General features: G+C 28.9%; 2 protein-coding genes across 8 annotated transcripts; both read left to right on the forward strand.

Annotated features, from left to right (window-relative positions):
* The first annotated feature begins 983 nt into the window (after positions 1 to 983).
* Positions 984 to 14,755, forward strand: LOC122577679 (sentrin-specific protease 7-like). 5 transcript variants are annotated; one of them, XM_043749140.1, is made up of 20 exons: positions 984 to 1,163; positions 4,258 to 4,644; positions 6,479 to 6,603; positions 6,739 to 6,905; positions 6,976 to 7,869; positions 7,945 to 8,111; positions 8,186 to 8,225; positions 9,691 to 9,858; positions 10,065 to 10,203; positions 11,220 to 11,423; positions 11,560 to 11,694; positions 11,798 to 11,974; positions 12,066 to 12,217; positions 12,287 to 12,369; positions 12,701 to 13,033; positions 13,134 to 13,401; positions 13,495 to 13,577; positions 13,664 to 13,883; positions 13,972 to 14,405; positions 14,499 to 14,755. In XM_043749140.1, exons 2-20 carry the CDS (start codon positions 4,403 to 4,405, stop codon positions 14,626 to 14,628), a joined length of 4,161 nt encoding a protein of 1,386 aa, XP_043605075.1. In that variant the 5' UTR covers positions 984 to 1,163; positions 4,258 to 4,402; the 3' UTR covers positions 14,629 to 14,755. The 5 variants fall into 5 exon arrangements, with proteins under 5 accessions (XP_043605075.1, XP_043605079.1, XP_043605078.1 ...); XM_043749144.1 differs by having other exon boundaries at positions 12,290 to 12,369; XM_043749143.1 differs by having other exon boundaries at positions 4,272 to 4,644.
* Positions 14,756 to 14,910: 155 nt separating this feature from the next.
* LOC122577682 (aquaporin-11) lies at positions 14,911 to 19,223 on the forward strand. Of its 3 annotated transcripts, none has more exons than XM_043749155.1 (6): positions 14,911 to 15,643; positions 15,977 to 16,448; positions 16,539 to 16,771; positions 17,021 to 17,295; positions 17,550 to 17,688; positions 18,646 to 19,223. In XM_043749155.1, exons 3-6 carry the CDS (start codon positions 16,591 to 16,593, stop codon positions 18,840 to 18,842), a joined length of 792 nt encoding a protein of 263 aa, XP_043605090.1. In that variant the 5' UTR covers positions 14,911 to 15,643; positions 15,977 to 16,448; positions 16,539 to 16,590; the 3' UTR covers positions 18,843 to 19,223. The 3 variants fall into 3 exon arrangements, with proteins under 3 accessions (XP_043605090.1, XP_043605088.1, XP_043605089.1); XM_043749153.1 differs by lacking the exon at positions 15,977 to 16,448 and having other exon boundaries at positions 14,911 to 15,438; positions 15,523 to 15,635; XM_043749154.1 differs by lacking the exon at positions 15,977 to 16,448.
* The last annotated feature ends 209 nt before the right edge of the window (positions 19,224 to 19,432 follow it).

The following is a 19,432-nucleotide window of genomic DNA, read 5'->3' on the forward strand; positions in this document are numbered from 1 at the left end:
ATTAACTTGTGTTATATTTACTAAATTTAGTTTTCTAGTTTATTGTTTTCTAGTTTACTACCAAAATTCTAGTTTATTGTAAATTTCAATGTTTATAATAAATAATTAATACTAAAAAATAACGCTCTCGAATCATTTAATCTCGTGCAAAAGAATTACTATAACTTATTACGATTTGAATAGTCAATCAACAGAGTTCAGTATAGCGAAAAGGTATTCAGTCCACAGCGATCGTCAGCGCTGGCCGCGCACCGTCCGTACGGCGCATAGGCCCCGAGTATTCAGCACTCTAAGGGTTAATCCTAAATTGAATATTTACAAAAACAATATTATACTGTTTTAGATCAGACAAATATAATATTTCTAAAATAAATCTGGAAACTTGTATAAAATGTAAAATTTTAATTTAATAAAAAAGTATATGAGATTTACGCAAATTTGTTGTTATACTTATAAATTCTAAATATTAATATGTAAAATTTCATAATTATAGAAGTAGAATAAATATAATCTATAATTTGTATTAAATTTCTAATTACATTTAAGTACATTTTAGGTATATAGAAATATAATATAAACGCATCTGTGAATTTTACTTCCTAGTTCCTTTGTAAATTTAAAAACGTGAACAATATATTTATCTTATAATTCATTTTCTCTAAAGACATTAAAATCTAAAAAATAAATCGTTCGTAACAAATTGCAGTATTATAACGTGGAATTTATTATGCACTTTTAAGAAATTTCCGTTAGAAAGGTTTGAGAATTATTACCTATATTCATTACTAACTCTATTTACATGCGCGAGTGAAGTAAGATTTTAACAATATAACGACTGTATCACTAAATAATGAACACAAATTAAGTATACGTTGTATTGGCGTCTCGCAGAAACTGTAGTTGGCATAACATACCAAATTTCGCGCCGTTAATGTTTTAGAAAACCGGACCCGGAAATTCTACTTCAGTGACGCAGTGGCGTAATCTTTTGCGGTCTATCGGTTGCTTTGCGATTCTTTCACGTAAACGGTAACGTAAAATGGCGAATTGGAATTGTTATTTACTTGCGCGAACTATAACGAAATAACTAGAATACAATCTAAGAAATATTTACTACTGCCGAATTCGGGATTGTGTATTTATTTCTTCTTCCACAAGCAACTGTAAGTATCACGGTTGTCAATTTAATAAAAAATTTATAACGTGTGCACTAGACGTCGATTCATATTCAAGTCGGTAATTCCGCATGTTTTTTTTTATATGAAATTGACAATAAAATAGCTTTATAACATAGCAAAATGTAAATGTTCTTAGTGCTATTTCATTATAATTTTTGCTTAAGATAATTGAAATTTTGAAATAAGGTTATGGTAAAATTCTCAAACAGTTCTACCGTCATTTACTTCGCACGTTTCGATGTTGAATTGTAAATATATTTTATTATACATAGTAATATGTGTATTTCTAGTGCACGTGTTTACTTTTAATTTATTATTTTAATTTCTTATAACGGATATATGGAAACCAGGTCGATTTGTTTCTTTGTTTTCTAGGTTATGATTCTGTGAAACTTAACTATTTCTCATAATTGAGATATTATTCCAAATTCTCATTTTGTATTTACAAGTGTAAAAACAATAATAATGTTAGAAATCACACACAACACACACGCGCGCGCACGCACGCACGCACGCACGTACGCACACACCTACACGCACATAGTAGAGATAATTTTTACATTTAATTTTATTCTGTACTTACATACTTACATATTATAATTCAATATATCATATTAATTATTAATTTATATCACATGTGTTATAAAAACTCCAATAATTCGTTAGAGATTTCCTCATCTGAATTTCAACATATCTCTTGTATTTAAATCATGTATTTTTATTGCATTGAATAATAGTTATTATAATTATTGTATAATAATTATTATAGTATAGTTTAAAATATACAAATTTCCAAACAAAATATCTTAGAAACACATTCTTACTACAATGCTTATTTTATTAACAATACTTAACAATATTTTATTAACTATATTTTATTAACAAATTTCTTCTCTGTATTCTATGTTTTCGATGATTTTTTGTACTTGATTAGGTTTATATGGTTTTATACATGTATGTTGTGAACTATATTATTCACATTTATTCAGAAGTACTCTATGGGATATTCTATGAAGCACTCTATGAAGTATTTGAGTATATTAGTCAAAGGTAATTTTGATAATCGGATGGAGAAAATAATTTTGTGAAAAAACCATATTTTTATTATCAAAAGAATATTTTAATTATTAATATTACTGAATACATACATATATATATATAGTATGTTCTGCTTAGCAGATTACAAGCTATTATTTTCTTAACTATTGAAAATACTAAAAGAATGTTTCATATGAAAGTTGTTTGATTTTGTGAGAGAACAAGACTTTTTTAGTTTTTTATTTAAAGGGATTTCCAATGCCAATATAATGTTTTTTAAATTGAACTATGTATTTTTTTATATACCACGTGATGCATTCTTTAATTCTCTACAGGAAAGTACATATTAAAGTACTTGGGTTGAAAAATGATTAGTTTAAAAGATATTTTAATTTTAATTTTGTAAAACTTATTGTTTGGAAGACAAAGAAACCATAAACATAAAAGCACAGCGTTGTCTTTTCTTGTCTTTCATAGGATAAGTTTTAATAGATTAAAGTCGAAAAATGCGTCAAATAATGTATAGAAAAATGTACACATGTAGTTCCACTTAAAGAAGTTACATTTCTTTAAATAAGAATGTAAACGATATCTTACTAAGTTTCTCCCATGAAATCAAACAACTTTAATATGAAACATTCTTTTAGTATTTTCAATAATTAAGGAAATATAGCGTATGTACAAATAAACAAGATATACTGTATGTATATGTGTATTACATTTTTGTAAACAGAAGATATATATAAATATTTTATATTTTTAGCGAAAATACACGAAATTTTGAAAGATACTTAGACAATCATAAAAGTTTTAATTATATATAAATCAAACTATCATGTAAATTCTACTAGTTACTTAATATTATTAGAGAATAGTGAAATCATTACTTTCTAACAATATAGGAGTTTTGTAGTAAACTTTTTCTTTGTTAATGAAGTATTTATAGAGGACATTAAACATCATATTCTTAATAATATATTATTCACATTTTCATTAAGCTATTGCTATTTATATGAGAATACGTATTACATATCTGATAATAGGACGTATCTCACAATGTGAAATAAAATAAATCTAAATATATTATGAAACTTCTTAAACATTGTATAGTACAGAAAGTTGTGTAATCTATTATTCACGTAAATTTGTCCGTGTGCTATTTAAATAATTTCAAGATCATACAAATTCTCTTTCTTAAAATTTTGCATGCTACTATAAATTAGAAAGATATTTTTGTCTATAAGGTTTATTAGAATATATTCTTTACATGAAGAAAATAATAGCTTTTTATTGTTAAAATTGTAAATCTTTGAAGCACATGTTGTACAACAATTTTTATATAGTTTGATTATGCAACAGAAATTTATGTTTAGATTTAATTTTTAATTGTGATGTGATTTAAGGCGGTCTTACACAATATTTAAAAAGCTGTGTGTAGGAGACTACTTAAGAAGTTTAACGTTTTACTTTATGTCCATTTATAAATAAAATAAAATATTTTTGGTATGCTTTTTATATTTCTTAATGTTATATTTTGTAGTACAATAAGATCTTATTCTAGTTTCTATATACATATTTTATATAAATACCTATTTCAAACATCTATCATAATATACATGAAATGTAATTAAAGAAAAGATTTTATAAAGTAAATGTAAAGTATTAATTTAAGAGAAAGAATAATTGCCATTCAGTTTGGGAATAAATTACATTTTGCAAATATGTGACTTTTTATCTATAATTGATATATGTAATTCTTTTGATATAGGTAAACAGTTTTATCATCAGTAATGTTATTATTCTTTGGTTTTACAAATCTGAACAAAAATTTAATATGATATGCATTCCAAAAAGCAGTGATACAAACATATATTATCATTAACCAAGGTTAATTTAACCTGATCCAATATTACAATACATTTTTATTTTTAATGTTTGTTTATGTATTTTTATATTCACATTTTCTATGAAATAATAAAGCTTAACTTATGTAAACATATATCATAGAGAAACACAAGTAATCTTAAATTACTTTTAATAGGTTTTATTGTGCAGATACTAATTCATCGTTCTACAGATATGATACTGATGGACTGGTGTAATTTGGCGTAGTAGTGACATTGATTCATTTGATCTACATTGATTGACAAAAAATCATATTTGCAAGCATTTAAGTCTTAAATACTATGGCACAATATTATAATTTCGTGACCAATGCCAGTGGTACATTAACACTTGAAGAAGTGCAGAGAATTTGCTCTGTTGAGGGACAAAGTGTACAATTAGTTGTTGAAGATATAAATAATGGTGGTAATGGTTCTCAACAATTTTTGGCTTATACCACTGCACCACAAAACAGCGGGCAAGCGATATTTTCACAGCAAATTAATTTAGGGAGTCAAATTTCTGCAACACAATTGGATCAAGGGTAATTTGTGCGCATGCATTTTAATTATCCAAATATTGAAGTAGCAGTGTAGTATCTTCGTGCTTTTAGTCTTTTTTTTTTGTGTGTGTATGTGTGTGTGCGTGCGTGCGTGCGCGTGTGTGTATATATACATGCACACACGCACACACTCATACACACACATTAATATACATATTGCAATATAAAAACTATTAGATACTCGAGGAAAACAAAGGGGGTATTGGTATGTGGTGCTTATTATGAAAACTAAATATCAATTATTCAGCATGTTATTAGAATATAACAAATATTTTTATTCATGTTGCATTGTGAGAATATATTTTATAGTATGTAATACGATTGCAATTATATAATAATTTAAATAAATTATTTCAATTACACACAATTTTGTAAATAGATTTATATAATTTCATGTATATGTATAACGTGTTTAGAATAAAATTATATTCTGTCAGCATTTAAATTTGTAATTCTAACAGACAATTATGTCTGTTTTGATATATTTTATAGAAATATAGCATATTAATAAAAACTTCTTAAGGTTGTCTTCTAGCTATATATGTAGAAACATGATGTATTAAAAAAAAGTTATGAATTTGCTCCTGTTAATAAAATTATTAAGAATAACAGTGCATTGTTTATTTGTAACACTGAAATGTAAATTTAAAATATATTACACTAATATATATATATACACACACACACACACACATACATATATGTGTGTACATGTATATGTGTATGTATATGTATTGTACATGTGTGCCTCAAAGAAATCTTTTGTAATTACACAGTAGGTTTTCTAGCTGATTTAATAATGAAATATTGTATTCTGGTGATCTAAATCATAGTAAATTTAAATGTAAGCATGTGAAATCTGGGCATATCATATCAATTTCATTATTCACTTCGTGTCACTTTATGAAATAAGTCACAACAAACAAGTATAGAAATGTAACACAACAAATAAGTGTAATTATATCATTCATTCATTGAATATAGAATGTATTAACAATTTGCTAAAATTATAAAATATCATACAATTATAATCATATAACATGATAGGAACACATAACTATGAAAGAATAAATCAATTTCGAATATAAGGCATAATATACACTAATAAACCAAATATTTTTAAATAATAATATGACGATGAAATATATGTTTCTAAACTTCTTTATTTTACTAAATATTAATATATATTTATCATTTATGTATACGTATAATTATATTACATTAAATTTTCTGTGTTTTGAAATTTGTTTTCCCTAAATTTTTTTTTTAATGATTTATATGCATCTGTTAGCTCTATGGATTCTATAATTAATTGTTCACATAACAATAATATTACCAAACTCATCTTAAAAAGTTCATATGCACTAAGTTATAATACAGGTACATTAAAATGTACTTTTTATTAACATAATCCATTTAATAGTATTTTCATTAAAGTATCATGGTGCTGACCTTATAAAATTAAAACTTTCATATTTGGTAATATAGTATTTGTATCGGAATATATATGAAATGGAAGAATTAATTATATTTTATAGAATGCAATTAAAAATATAGCAATGCACCCCTTTTTCCTCGTGCTTCTCACTTATAAACATTATACACATAATTGACATGTAGGGACCATAAAACATATCTTCAATCACAATTTATTTATGTGTCATCAGAACCATTCATTAGAAATATGTTTAGTTGATTTATAAATGTAATACTAATGACTCAGACAGGAAGTAGTTTGCACTATTTTGTTAAAATATTTGTTACATTGAGTTTTCTCTTATTTCAACTTATTGAAATGATGCATTTTTACTTTCAGACAAAACGTTTTTATAATCAAAACAAATACAAATGAATTAACTTCACCCCAAGGTGTATTAAAGGCTACGACAGTAAATGATAATACTGTAGGAGGGAACATTGTAAACATTGTGGATAATAAAGGTAAATTTAATGAATTTGTATAGCATCTTAATAGTGCATTAAATCCAAGAATCTACATTAATATGTAAAAGGAAGAGTTTTATGGTTACGATGAAACAGTAAAGCAACTTATAAGAACATTGTTTTCTTATTTAGGTTCCAAAACATTTATAGGTTGTAATAATGATGGACAACAAATACAATGGATAAAAATGCAAGAAAATAGTATTAATGTAAATGCAGTTTCGAAGCAGAATGCATTGATATCAGAAAAAATTCAAACTGGCAATTTAAATGAAAATCAAAATAATACTTCTTCGCAAGTAAGTGTAAAGAATCATAATAGTTTTATTTTGCAAATTATTAAGTGCAATAACAGTTATATATTTTTAGAATCTTCTACATGGACTTTGTGAATTATCTTCATCGAATACTGAAATTGTAAAAAGAAAACCGCTTAAATCATACCAAAACAGAAATCGATTATCAACAAATAGTGTACAAATAGGAACATCATCCATTGACAGGGTGAATGTAACAAATAACATTGGAACTCAAATACCAAACGCTAATGCGTCTATCAGAGCATCTACGCCATTTTGTAATAAAACAGTTAGTCCCATTGGACAGAATGTGACACAAATTTCTACACAAGTACATTCTCCTTTGAGTACAGTTCATAGTAGACCTCAAGCTCCTACCTTGCCAAAAAGTTCCTTAAAAGTGCAACAGCCTAAAATGGAACAAACAAGATTAAAACAATTACAAAATCAAAGACAAGTGCAAAATGATCAAAGATTACAAGGAAATAATATGCAGAGATTATCAAATATTGCTTCACAATCAGTGCAAAGTTCATTAAATAATCCACGACAACAAACAACTACAAATTCAGTACAACAGAAACAAATGTCATCGTCATCACAATTACAATTTCAGAAACAAACCACACCGCAAAAATCTCAGTATGAACAATCACCACTTTCACCTCCATCTCAAAATGTGCTTAATACTATGGATGTTGAATCTCTGGAATCTTCATCACTAAGTGAAAAAGATCCAATAAATCAACAAAGTTTTCCTTCGCAAACTGATTCAGAAAATGGTTCTACTGAAAGTATCGCTTATCTTGAAAAAGTTATTCATAATCCGACAAATACTAAAGTTCAACCTCAAATACAAGGAAATACTGCAAAAATGTTAGTTATGCTTTCGAATGGTGAACAGAGATTAATTACATTTGACATACCTAACGAAGATTGTACAGTTCAAGATTTACTGGAACAGGTATGTTAATAGTCACCAGAAGAAATTTTACAAAGATTATTAATTGAATTAGTTAAAAATGATTCGCATTTTTAGGCAAATATTGTATTTTGTGGAAAGACAAGTGTCTCTTTAGTTTCCGATCCTATGTTGGGTATCAATTACATTGTAGAAGCTGGCCCTGGTGCAGTTACTTCATATGATATGAGTGAAAATGATAGTTCTCAAGATAGTGCAAATACTAATTTAGACAATTCTCATAGGTAAGCTTTTAAATATATCACTTGATTGAAGTTAACACATAAAATATTTTTATATATTATATTGAACATTTCAGTTCGCCAGATGAGAATAGTAATCCTGTACAACAAAATGAGGTAAGTTGTAATTTTTTAGTTTTATACAACAACTTCCGATAATATATAAAACATTTATTTAATTTTTGGTTTGTAATAATATAGTTTATGTAAACATTTTTATAATTATGTATTTTATATTTGTGCATAAAAAGCAGTAACACTGTAAGCATGTTTTGCTTAACTAAAATGAAATCATGCTGAGAAGTATTCAATGTCTTGATTGAACCATTTTTTCACAGAAATGTTTATATAACGCATCTCTTTGTATTTGTAATGATTGATATTGTATGAAAGTAACAAATTATTTAATATTGACAAAGCACTGTGTAAAATGCATGAAGCCTCTTTTTAAATTGCTTATATATTTAAACATTGAAAAGCTACACATAGAGATTAATTTTAGAGAGTAATTACACATCAAATTTCTCTTTAAATTTATTACCTTAATTTAAAATCTACGTATAACAATATACGTGTAACATCTATCATGAATTGTTAAATCTATATATTAAATGATACAGTTATATTGTTAAGTATAAGTGTAAATTAGATATTTAATTTTTATATTTCGGCTAAGAATGTTTTTTTGCACGAAATTTAAATTTTTATTTCATTAAAGGCATATACATGGTATTTCTAAAAATTTTAACGGAATTATTGACAAAAATAATTATTAACATGTTCGTCGCCACGTCGCACGTATCTATGTGACGGGTATACTTCCGTGGGGGTCCCGTCATCAAAGTATGGTGACGCTCTTCTTGTTCGAGTTAATTAAATATTATATATAGGATATACAACATAAAAATATTAATATTTGTTAAAACATTCCAAACACATTTGGAGTGATTTTGGGCACTTCGAACAATAGTTGTATACTCCGTCATCATTACTATCCTCACCTTCAAATATATTTTCACACTGTTTACTGAACAGCATACGTCTCATAAGTATGCTTCTTGACTAAATGAAAGGTATGAGATATCTGCCATGAGATCCCTCGGAAATCTAGCTGGAAAGCTTATCGCTTTCTCCATTTCAACAATAAACGAAGACGATAAACAATGAATTCCCGCTTGTCGCTCTATTTACGTTCTGCGTACCGGCAGTCGGATTTGGGCCCCGCAGGAAACTTAGTCGAATCAAGCGGGGCGACGAACGTGTTAATTAGAAACATCATATAAATCATCATTTACATACATCATTTGTCATATAGACAAATACTATTATTGAAACAATTAAATGAACAAAAATGTAGAACGTAGGATGTTAAAATTATGACTACAGTGCACACATTGAATAGTCCACCGTTTTTCGTAAATTTTAATCATTCCATTATCATAGCAGAATTATATTTATTTATAATACGGTAACATATGACATAACAATGAATTTTATTTCTTTTATATATAATAACGATATATTTTTTAATATAAATGTATTTTTCATATCTTTTATTTATTATTTTCTATATGTCTTGCAGGAACCTATATACATTGAGGGAATGTTGGCTGTCTGTTCCCATTGTGGTATCAGTTCTATTGACTTTAATCGGTGTCTAAGATGTAAAAGAAAATTACCCAAAGATGTGAAATCTATATCAATGACAATGGGTATGCAAGAAAAGAAAGAAACAATGCTAACTATTGACGTAAGGATTATAAGGCTCTAAGAAATCAATATTCTAGTTCTATCTAAGATTAAAATTTGTGATATTAACTTATCATCTCTGTATAAATTTAATTTAAAGTCCATTGTAATATCTATTGTACGAAATGTAATATAAATACTTTATGATACAAATATAATTTATAATATAAATCTTTAGGTTTATATTATTATGTTAATTTTTTGTAGACTTTTTACAAGAAAAATAACGAACGAAATTCATCGGCAAAATTAGAGAAATTGGAGCGAGATGGATCTGTGTATAAACGTGGAAGGGGAAGAGGAAGAGGCGGCGTTTCAAGACCAAGGCCTATTCATAAAGAGCCAGGTAGAAAAAAACAATTTATATGATTTTATTCAACGATACAATATTATCTTGTGTAAGTTTAAACAGTATGGCTGAACATCTCTGTCGCATCTGAATATAGCAGAAAGAAAAATGAGCAAAATAACACAATTTTCTAAAAGGAAATATAATAGCGGAAGGAATATTTTTTTCAAGGTCATCAATATTTTTTTAAATGGAACCATATGTTTTGTTTAGTGCTTGAACTAAAGAGAAATTAAAAACAAAAATCAATGGTATGTATTTACATTGTATGCCTAACACACTGCGAGATATTTGATGTGAAAGATATATAGAAATAAATGCTTAAGAAATACTTATTTGAATGTACATCCTAACTTTACTACTTTGTATATTTGACACATTATTCAAGTAATATCTACAATATAATAATCATGTCTACACAAGAGATTACATTCATGATTAAAAGTGATTTATTGTTTAAAATCATAATAATGTGGAGTAACATATTTAGCTTTTTTTGATTACTTGTTAAATGATCGATGACGATAACACCCATGTTAATAATGACATAATTTATAGTAAACACTACTACATATACATATGTATTAATTTTCATTATTATTATTGTCGTCTAAAATATTAATCGGTTTATGTTTCTTTAAATTTGTAAATTTTTTAAAGCTTTATATTTTCTTCTTTCTTTTTCCGAATTTTTCGGAACTATAAATGTGTCGTAGGTCTCGTCTCATATATTATTTCGCGATGTGTCTAAATATATAAGTAAGTTAATACTTTCCTTTTCTTTTTTATTGTAATGCTAGAGGTTTGAATAAAGGCATTAATAATTTAGAAAAACATGGAACGAACGACCTTGAGAAAAATACTGTTTCTATTATCGTATTTTTGTGTCTTACAATTGAATCGAATGATCTTTATTACTATAATTATGTTTATATACAATAAAAATTTTGAGGTGAATTCTTTTAAATATCTTATGACATACAGACAGCTTAGACATGATATTTCTTACACAGAGTGTCTGACAATATCATCTGACGAAGAGGAGGAAGGCAAAATTAAAAGACCGGACGGCTCTACTAACAATATATTTTCAAACGACGCAAGTAATAATTTTAGTGAAGAAATGGAAACCATTCTTGAGAAGGAACCAGTAATTACGAACAATTCTATTTCTAGCATCAGTTCTGATTATGCTATGGAGAGTGAAGATATTAAAGGTATCTTGCAATATGCTTCATATTTTACGCATTTTACATATGTAAATGATTTCTATAAAATACGTTGATTCCAATTTATTGCATTTTGAATGTAATTATATATAAAATGAGAAAACGTGAAAATAAATATTTTCAGATAATTCTCTTCAATCTCCGCATACTTCTTTGTTGTGTCGAACAGTAAGGATAGGATCTTATAAATATGTTCCTCGAGAGAGAGTTATAATCTCGCAAACTGGAGTAAGATTTGGTGTACCCCTATTAGAAGATGGTAATCTTTTACTAATTATTATATGTTCATAATTATATGTGTTATTTTGATAGGTATTTGTCATATAAAAATATGACTATTTTTATGCGTATTTTTGTTGCAGATAAAACTTTTGTAGCATTAGAAGTTAAAATCCAAGATATAGTAAAAGTGCTAATTCATTTTGGCAAAGCAATGCCAGTGCTTTTCTTTTATACATCTACCAATACTGGAGCTATGATTCGCGAATTATTAGGAATGCAGGATCCAAAAGGGCCATATTATGATCCTGCTGGAAAAGGTATCAACTTTAAAATATATTATAGTTTATAATATATTTTACATATATATATATATAAATAAATGAAATGAGAATGTTAACACTTTTACAGATCATACACACAAACGGATAACTTTACTACCCGAGAAATTATCCGAAGAATCGAAAGTTGTGCTAAAATCTTTGTTTTCGCGAAGACGCTTGTTAGAAGAATTAAGCTCAAAGGAGGCAAATGATATCCTTGTACGAGCATCGCCGAAAGATGTGTGTAATATATGTTATTGATAAGTATGTAAAATTACTGTCTCTCAAATATAATTCGTCTTCTTTCAGAAGCTAAAAATACAAAGCTCATCTAGAAAAGAAAATCAAACTGGAACAACAACTAATTCAAATGTCAATGGCGGTATACAGACGTAAGAAACAAATTTAATTACAGAATTAGTATAAATAATGATATTTATACTATTTCTTTTTTTTTTCTTCTTCTTCTTCTTCTTATTTTACTTAGGAACGAGTTGATGGTAACAATTAATTTTTTAGATTGAAACTTATACTTTTTATCATATTTATAGTTTCTATAACTAATATTGAAACTTCTTCATTCTCTGGATATTTTTCAAAGTTGGTCAAATAAATGTTAACATAATCTGTTTCTCCTAATATTCTCCACTTTTGTTTGAGACATTTCCTTTTTACAATTAACAGTTTTCACTTTTCGTATAATGTACGATTTGCTATTTACAGAATAACTGTATATCCTCCACCACCTGCAAAAGGCGGTATAGCGATTAACACTGAAGATTATTTATGCCTTGGGGAGGATCAGTTTTTAAACGATGTGATTATAGACTTCTATCTAAAATATTTGACACTGGAGGTGTTATCAGAATCTGATCAACATAGAACTCATGTATTCAGTTCATATTTTTATAAACGATTAACAAGTCCACATGCTCAAGCAGGTGAAAGTAATGTACCTCTTTCACCCGCTGCCAAGAGACATGCAAGAGTACAAAAGTGGACGAAAAACGTTAACATATTTGAAAAAGATTTCATTATAATTCCTATAAATGAGCAGTAAGTACTTATCTTTCTCAAATGGTCAATTCTGTTTCTATGTCTGTATTTAATCTAAAATATTTCCAAATGACATTTGTTATGTAAAATAATATTACAGTGCCCATTGGTTTTTGGCTATTATTTGTTTCCCTGGTTTGGTGGGTAAAGTTTTTGCACAGCCGAAACGATGTGATGAAAATGATGTTCACAAGACTGTACAAAAAAGTAAAAAATTAAAGGAAGTAAAGCTACAAGCTGTCACGATTGGAAGTACAACTCTTAAACCAGTAACAACTACTGTGACCATAGATCAAGGTGATGATGGTTCAGAAAGAGACGAAGCTGAAGGTGATGATGAAGAAATGGAGATGGATAGCGAAGATGATGTAAGTGTGCCGCAAACTAAGTTATGTTTTAATATAGATTATAATAAATTATAGATGTATCAAAGTATATGCTATTGGCAATTTCTAATGTAGGATGAATCAGAAAATGCAGAAAACAAAGGTTTATCTTCGAATGTCGAACCAAATATACAGCAGGAGAAAGAGACTATAAAAGTGTAAGTATTTGCATATACTTTTAAAACAAGTGACGTTCCAAATAGGATGCTATATTTATTCATATTTTTATTTTATTTTTTCGTAGACCCTGCATATTAATATTTGACTCTCTTGCGGGGGCAAGCAGAGCACGTGTAGTAGCTACACTAAGAGATTACTTAAGCTGTGAGTACGTTGCAAAAATGGGAAATGAGAAAGTGTTCTCGAAAGATACTATTAAAGGAGCATCGTTGAAAGTTCCTCAGCAATCAAATTTCACTGATTGCGGATTATATGTATTACAATACGTAGAGAGCTTCTTTAAAGTAGGTTTATTTTTTTAGTTTATATCATTGGTATAATTGGTAGACGAGGTAGCATTACAAATTGTACAATAATAAATTTTTATTCCAGAATCCCATTAAAGATTATACGTTGCCAATAAAGACACTGAAACATTGGTTTGAGGAAATAGTAGTAACAAGGAAAAGGGAAGAACTCTCTAAACTATTGATTAACTTAATGATTGCAGGAAAAGGAGATAAGAACATAACGATACCAACTGTAAATTTTCCCACGCAAGATGGTAAACTAAAAACTAAGGCTGAGAATCATGTTGATATAAAATCTGTGAAAACAGATGTTGAAGATAAGAAAAAGCCTATACTAGATGGGGAAAATCGTATTAGTAATAATATGCCAAATCAAACAGAAAATACAGAACCAACTACCGAGGTAATTGGTAGAACTACATACCAGATCATTCCGTATTCTCCATGTACAAGTTCTAGTTCATCCGAAAGTAATTCAACAGAAATGTTTACCGAGACTAAGACTCCACATCCAAGGTAAATACAAAATTTTACAATTTAAACTATTGTTAAATACAAATTATTCTGCGATAAAACCGACAAACTTTAATTAATTAATTTTAATTGCAGATCATCGAGCGAAACAATGTCCTACTTAAAGTCAAAACGGATTTCCAGGTTAATGATAAAAACTGAGAATCAAGATGATTCTCAAGCGGCCAAAAAGCACAAAGGAGAGTCATTTGATTCTTGTAAATAAATGTTACTTTCTTTTTTATAACGATAAAGTTAGTCCACACTCATAAATAAACATGGAATCATTTACCTATGTAATAAATGTAGTTAATACTTCATAAAACGAATAAAAACATCCAATCATAACTGTATACACCGAAAGTTTTATTTGCTTTTACAACGATTATTTTTGTGTTAGTCAGAAATAGACAATCGTATTATAAAATTTATTTATCATTTGCACTTTAAAGACATTTTTGTAACCTCGAGTAGTCGAAACATTTAGTACTCTAAATATGTGAAACTAAGTATTTAGTTGATTGGTTGAGCGTTAAATTCGTACTTCCATTCGGGCGTACCGGTTTCATTTCGTTACAATTCAGGCCAACTAACTGTATCAATGTCGTTATGGTGTAGAATTTACTGCATTCGGTAGTGTGAATTGTTTGGAAACGAACGAATGTTATGGAATTACAAATTCATAACCGATCAGATCAAATTATCCTTTAAAGTTTGTAATACAAACACAATTTGTAAGCATTAAATTTACATTGTTATAAAGCATGAATGGAAGATTTATAATTTAATCTTCTAAACGCGTAAATAAATTTGCTTTTCGATTTTTGAAATACGAATCAAAGTAACGATATGAACAAGTAAATGGAATAAATCAAATGAATGAAATGCTTCTAGTTAGTTGCAAAATAATCGAATAATACTTGGTGACAGGTATAATTGTTATTCATATTTACGAAAAAGTGTTGACTGTTCAGTTTCGTCGTAAGATTATTTTGAAACATATTCGATATATAACGTGATGCGGATGTACAACCAGGTAATTTGGGAGACCAGCTATTTAAAGCTACGCGACATATTCACACAAATATATTCAATTACACTCGATGGTTTTAAATAACAGCTAAGCAAAATCTCGCTGTGCGCGAAAGAAAGGAAGAGATCGAGAAATAGATTTACAAGTATTGTGTGAATGTTTGCTCGGGAAGAGATGAGAAAAGCGAATGAAATTTGGTGGTAAATATGTAAGTTTATATTACGTTCACGAGAATCACTTGAAACTATAGTTTGTCGAATGCTGTTTTGCGTAATATTTTGCTGTTGCATAATGTTCCTATATTTTGTATATACATACATGTATTATAATGTTAATGTGTAATAATTTACAAACTTAAAGTTAACTATATTTTGATGCTAAATACATTATTTTTCTAGACCAGAATACACGTAACAATATACTCGCGCATCGTTACTGTAAGAGTACGATTAAATTATTGTGGTAGATTGTTTTGTAACAACTTTTTTAGTGCACGAAACATTGACAATAACTGCATTATGATTTCTTGTTATGCTTGTAGTTTGGGCCACGATATAGGCAGCCTGGATTAAAAGCATTCGTATAGTATGAACGTGAAAATGGGGAAGACTGTGTTCTTTATGCTAATAATTACATTGATATACAGATGATCGCACGTTATACATCAATGTTGGCAAAGTAATAAATATAACAAAGTAAAAGAGTTAACTGCGGTACTCTGTAACTTATGACAATCGAACGTTCACATAAGGGAAAAAAGTATTCGAACATTACGATAGATTATCATCAATTTATATTACAATTAATATTTTGTAAGATTGCCCTTTCCACGAATAATCGTTGGCATTCTATTTGGCATGAAGCGTATTGAAGTTTTTAACATTTGTTAACGAGTTGTTCTCGCACAGCCTCTTTAACATATTTTTTTGGTTTCATATGGTGTTTTCTTATTCTTTTTCCGAATTCCCGCTATATGTGCTCAAGTTTTAAGCTCCACTATTACGATCGTATAGGTAATGTATGGGGTCCATTATACCAGCAGTCATTGACATATATAAACATTTATTCGTGATTTTGTAATTTTGTTTTGTTCTGTTTTTTAGTTTCCGTTTTACGATATCGAGCTTTTACTGCATACTATATTCGATCAACACCATGGCTGCAACGGTAATTGCTTTGGCAGTTTCTACACTGTACATTGTATTTACAAGTCTCATAGCTTACTGGATGAGAAGATACACCAACTATTATATACAGGATCCGTTTGTAAGGTCCCTATTTTTAGAAGGTATTGCTACCGGTGAACTTTGCGGAGCATGTTTCGAATTAATAATAAGTAAGTCTACCGAATTTATCGTCAATAATTTCTAATTGGTAACTCCATAAATTTTATAAAATTTGATACGAAATTTATTTCTTTTTCTTCTTTTTTTTTTTTTTTATGTGTACCAGCAACAGCCAATATCTTTTAATGGAATACTATGTACAATTACAATTCTATTAGCGTCAAATTATAGGAACGTTATATGTTTTCGGTATAAATTTTTCAGTACATATTCTCTGTTTTAATTATAATGTACCTTAGTTGCGGATAACTGGGGTGTTTCTATGTATGGCGTATATTTATTCGTACTGACGATTTGGTGGTCTATGAATTGGGAAGACGCTACCGCTTGTCCCTACACGCACATCGAAGACGTTGTCAATGGAACGAAGTCAGTGCGCGATGCTTTCCTTTTAATATGGGCCGAACTTGTCGGCGGTCTTGCCGTTTTTAGATACGTTCAATTACTTTGGGCACTCGAAATCGTTTCGACGCACAAACACAAAGCATTCGAAGATTGTACTACCGATCTACAAGTAAGTGCGATAATAAATTACAAACTTTTCCCAACTGTTTGCAATAGGCTCGCTTCTTTCGTTCGAAAATCTAACAAAAATAGTCTTTTCGCGATAGTGACGTATGCAAGAACATAAGATAAAAAAACACTACATTTTTTGTGAATCTTTAAGACTATTATAATACTCTCGTTTAACGTTATATATGAGATTAAGAGATCATAGTTTTCATAAATTCTAGCGAAAATTATGCGACCGTCTCTTCTATCTTTAAGGTGCCTGTAATATTTGGAGCATTTATAGAATGCGTGGCAACTTGTATATATAGGGTGGTCTCACGTGGCTTGAGCGAAATAAATTCGAAGATTAGTGTTATTCTTGATTCCTTCGTTGGAACAACTTTGGTTATTGCAGGTTTGATTAATTTATATCACGATTCGTCTTGTAAAAAATATTTTTTCATTTATTTACCTACGTTAATCTTTAGTCATTTACATATCCCTTTTACTTTTCCAACTACAGGGTATCTAAGCTGTATAAAAATAGAAACTTTCATTAGTTCTTGTGCATATATTCTTTCGCGGTTTATAAATATTTAGATTTAGACGTTTGATATGACTTTAATAGGTGAACGCAATCGCCTTTAACAAATTAATATAAACTAATGGGAGATAACAGCTGAATCGATCCATATTTTTGAATACATGCACGTACGTTGTATATGTGTATCCTTATATAATATATATTTCTTTATTCACTCTCGAATTCTTTCAACTCTTTTCTTTAAATGTGGATATTGTGTATATACTTTTCGAACGTAGGGATATATCTGAATTATTCGAATCGTAAATATGATCCTTTTCGTGTTCAAATAATGTATAATAATGTAAGTTTTCCATCGAAAATCGTCTGCTTCGATCATTCGAAGAAATTTCTCTTGTCGAGCAGTAATAAGTACGAACATGACAACACTTTAAAGTCCTTTGAATTATTACATTTTTTATTATTTTTACAGATGCGAAAAATAAATTCACAAGTTGTTTGTTTCCCCAGAAACGATTAAAAATTTGCTTGGAATAACTCGAATAATTTGATTTTCCTTCTTATTTTGAGAAAAGTTCCTTTACGATTTCACCTCACTACGCTCCTTTCACCTTAGTAAATCTGTCATCTTAAAGAAAAGGTATTACACTTTTCGCAATTTAAGAACTGAAAATACTCGCGAGCAATCAAATCTGTTCGTTGCATGTATTAGATACTCTGTATTATCGTATGTCATGGTCATAGATTAGAGTCTTTTTTTCGATGCGAACACCTGTTGATGATCGTGTTGATACACTTATACTCGATTTATTTTCACGCTGATTTCAGCTTTCGATTATTCCGGCGGCTACTTCAATCCCGCGCTGGCCACCTCCTTGAAATACGGATGTTTAGGAACTTCCTTTATAGAGCACGTGATAGTCTATTGGGTGGGTGCGTGTGCGGGTTCCATCGCCTCTTTACGAGTATATAGGCTACCGTTTGTTCAACGGTATGTGGAACAATATAAAGAGAAAACGCTTTAAGTCACCGACAGTGAAACATCGGGTCGTTGCACGAGTTTGTTGGTTTTCTGTTTGCCCGACTTTCCCGTTGTTTGTTTTATCTTATTCCCTGTTTTCTGTCTGAGTTACCGTTCTACGAAGTAACGTCTAAGTTTATACATACTTGTATCGAATCTCTCAGATTGTTACGATATTTGCGCACAAACAATTTCTCGAAAGCGGCCACCCTCCTCGCACGTTTACAAAGTACGAATACATTTTTAGATATTGTATGGTGATGATAGTGCTACGATGATTTGTGTTGAAATTAGTGTAAAATTATCCATAGCGAGCGATGCGTGTAATTAGCATAATGTATCATAACTGTACAATAAAAGTACAAATAAAAGTTTTGCGAATAAATTGGAAATATTACATTCTGAGATATTTGGCGAAGCGACGGTATATGTGGTAGACTTTTAAAGAATTTAAAGACTTGAAACGCAACAAATCATCTCACAAAGGCTTACAATAGTAAGCAAAATTTAGTCATAATTACAATAAATATAGTATTGGAAAAGAAATCGTTTGACTTACAACTGAAAGAATATTAAATGTTAAAAGTTAATGCA

The sequence above is a fragment of the Bombus pyrosoma genome, linkage group LG2 (genome assembly GCF_014825855.1).
Source record: "Bombus pyrosoma isolate SC7728 linkage group LG2, ASM1482585v1, whole genome shotgun sequence".
In the NCBI taxonomy this organism is placed as follows: Eukaryota; Metazoa; Arthropoda; class Insecta; order Hymenoptera; family Apidae; genus Bombus; species Bombus pyrosoma.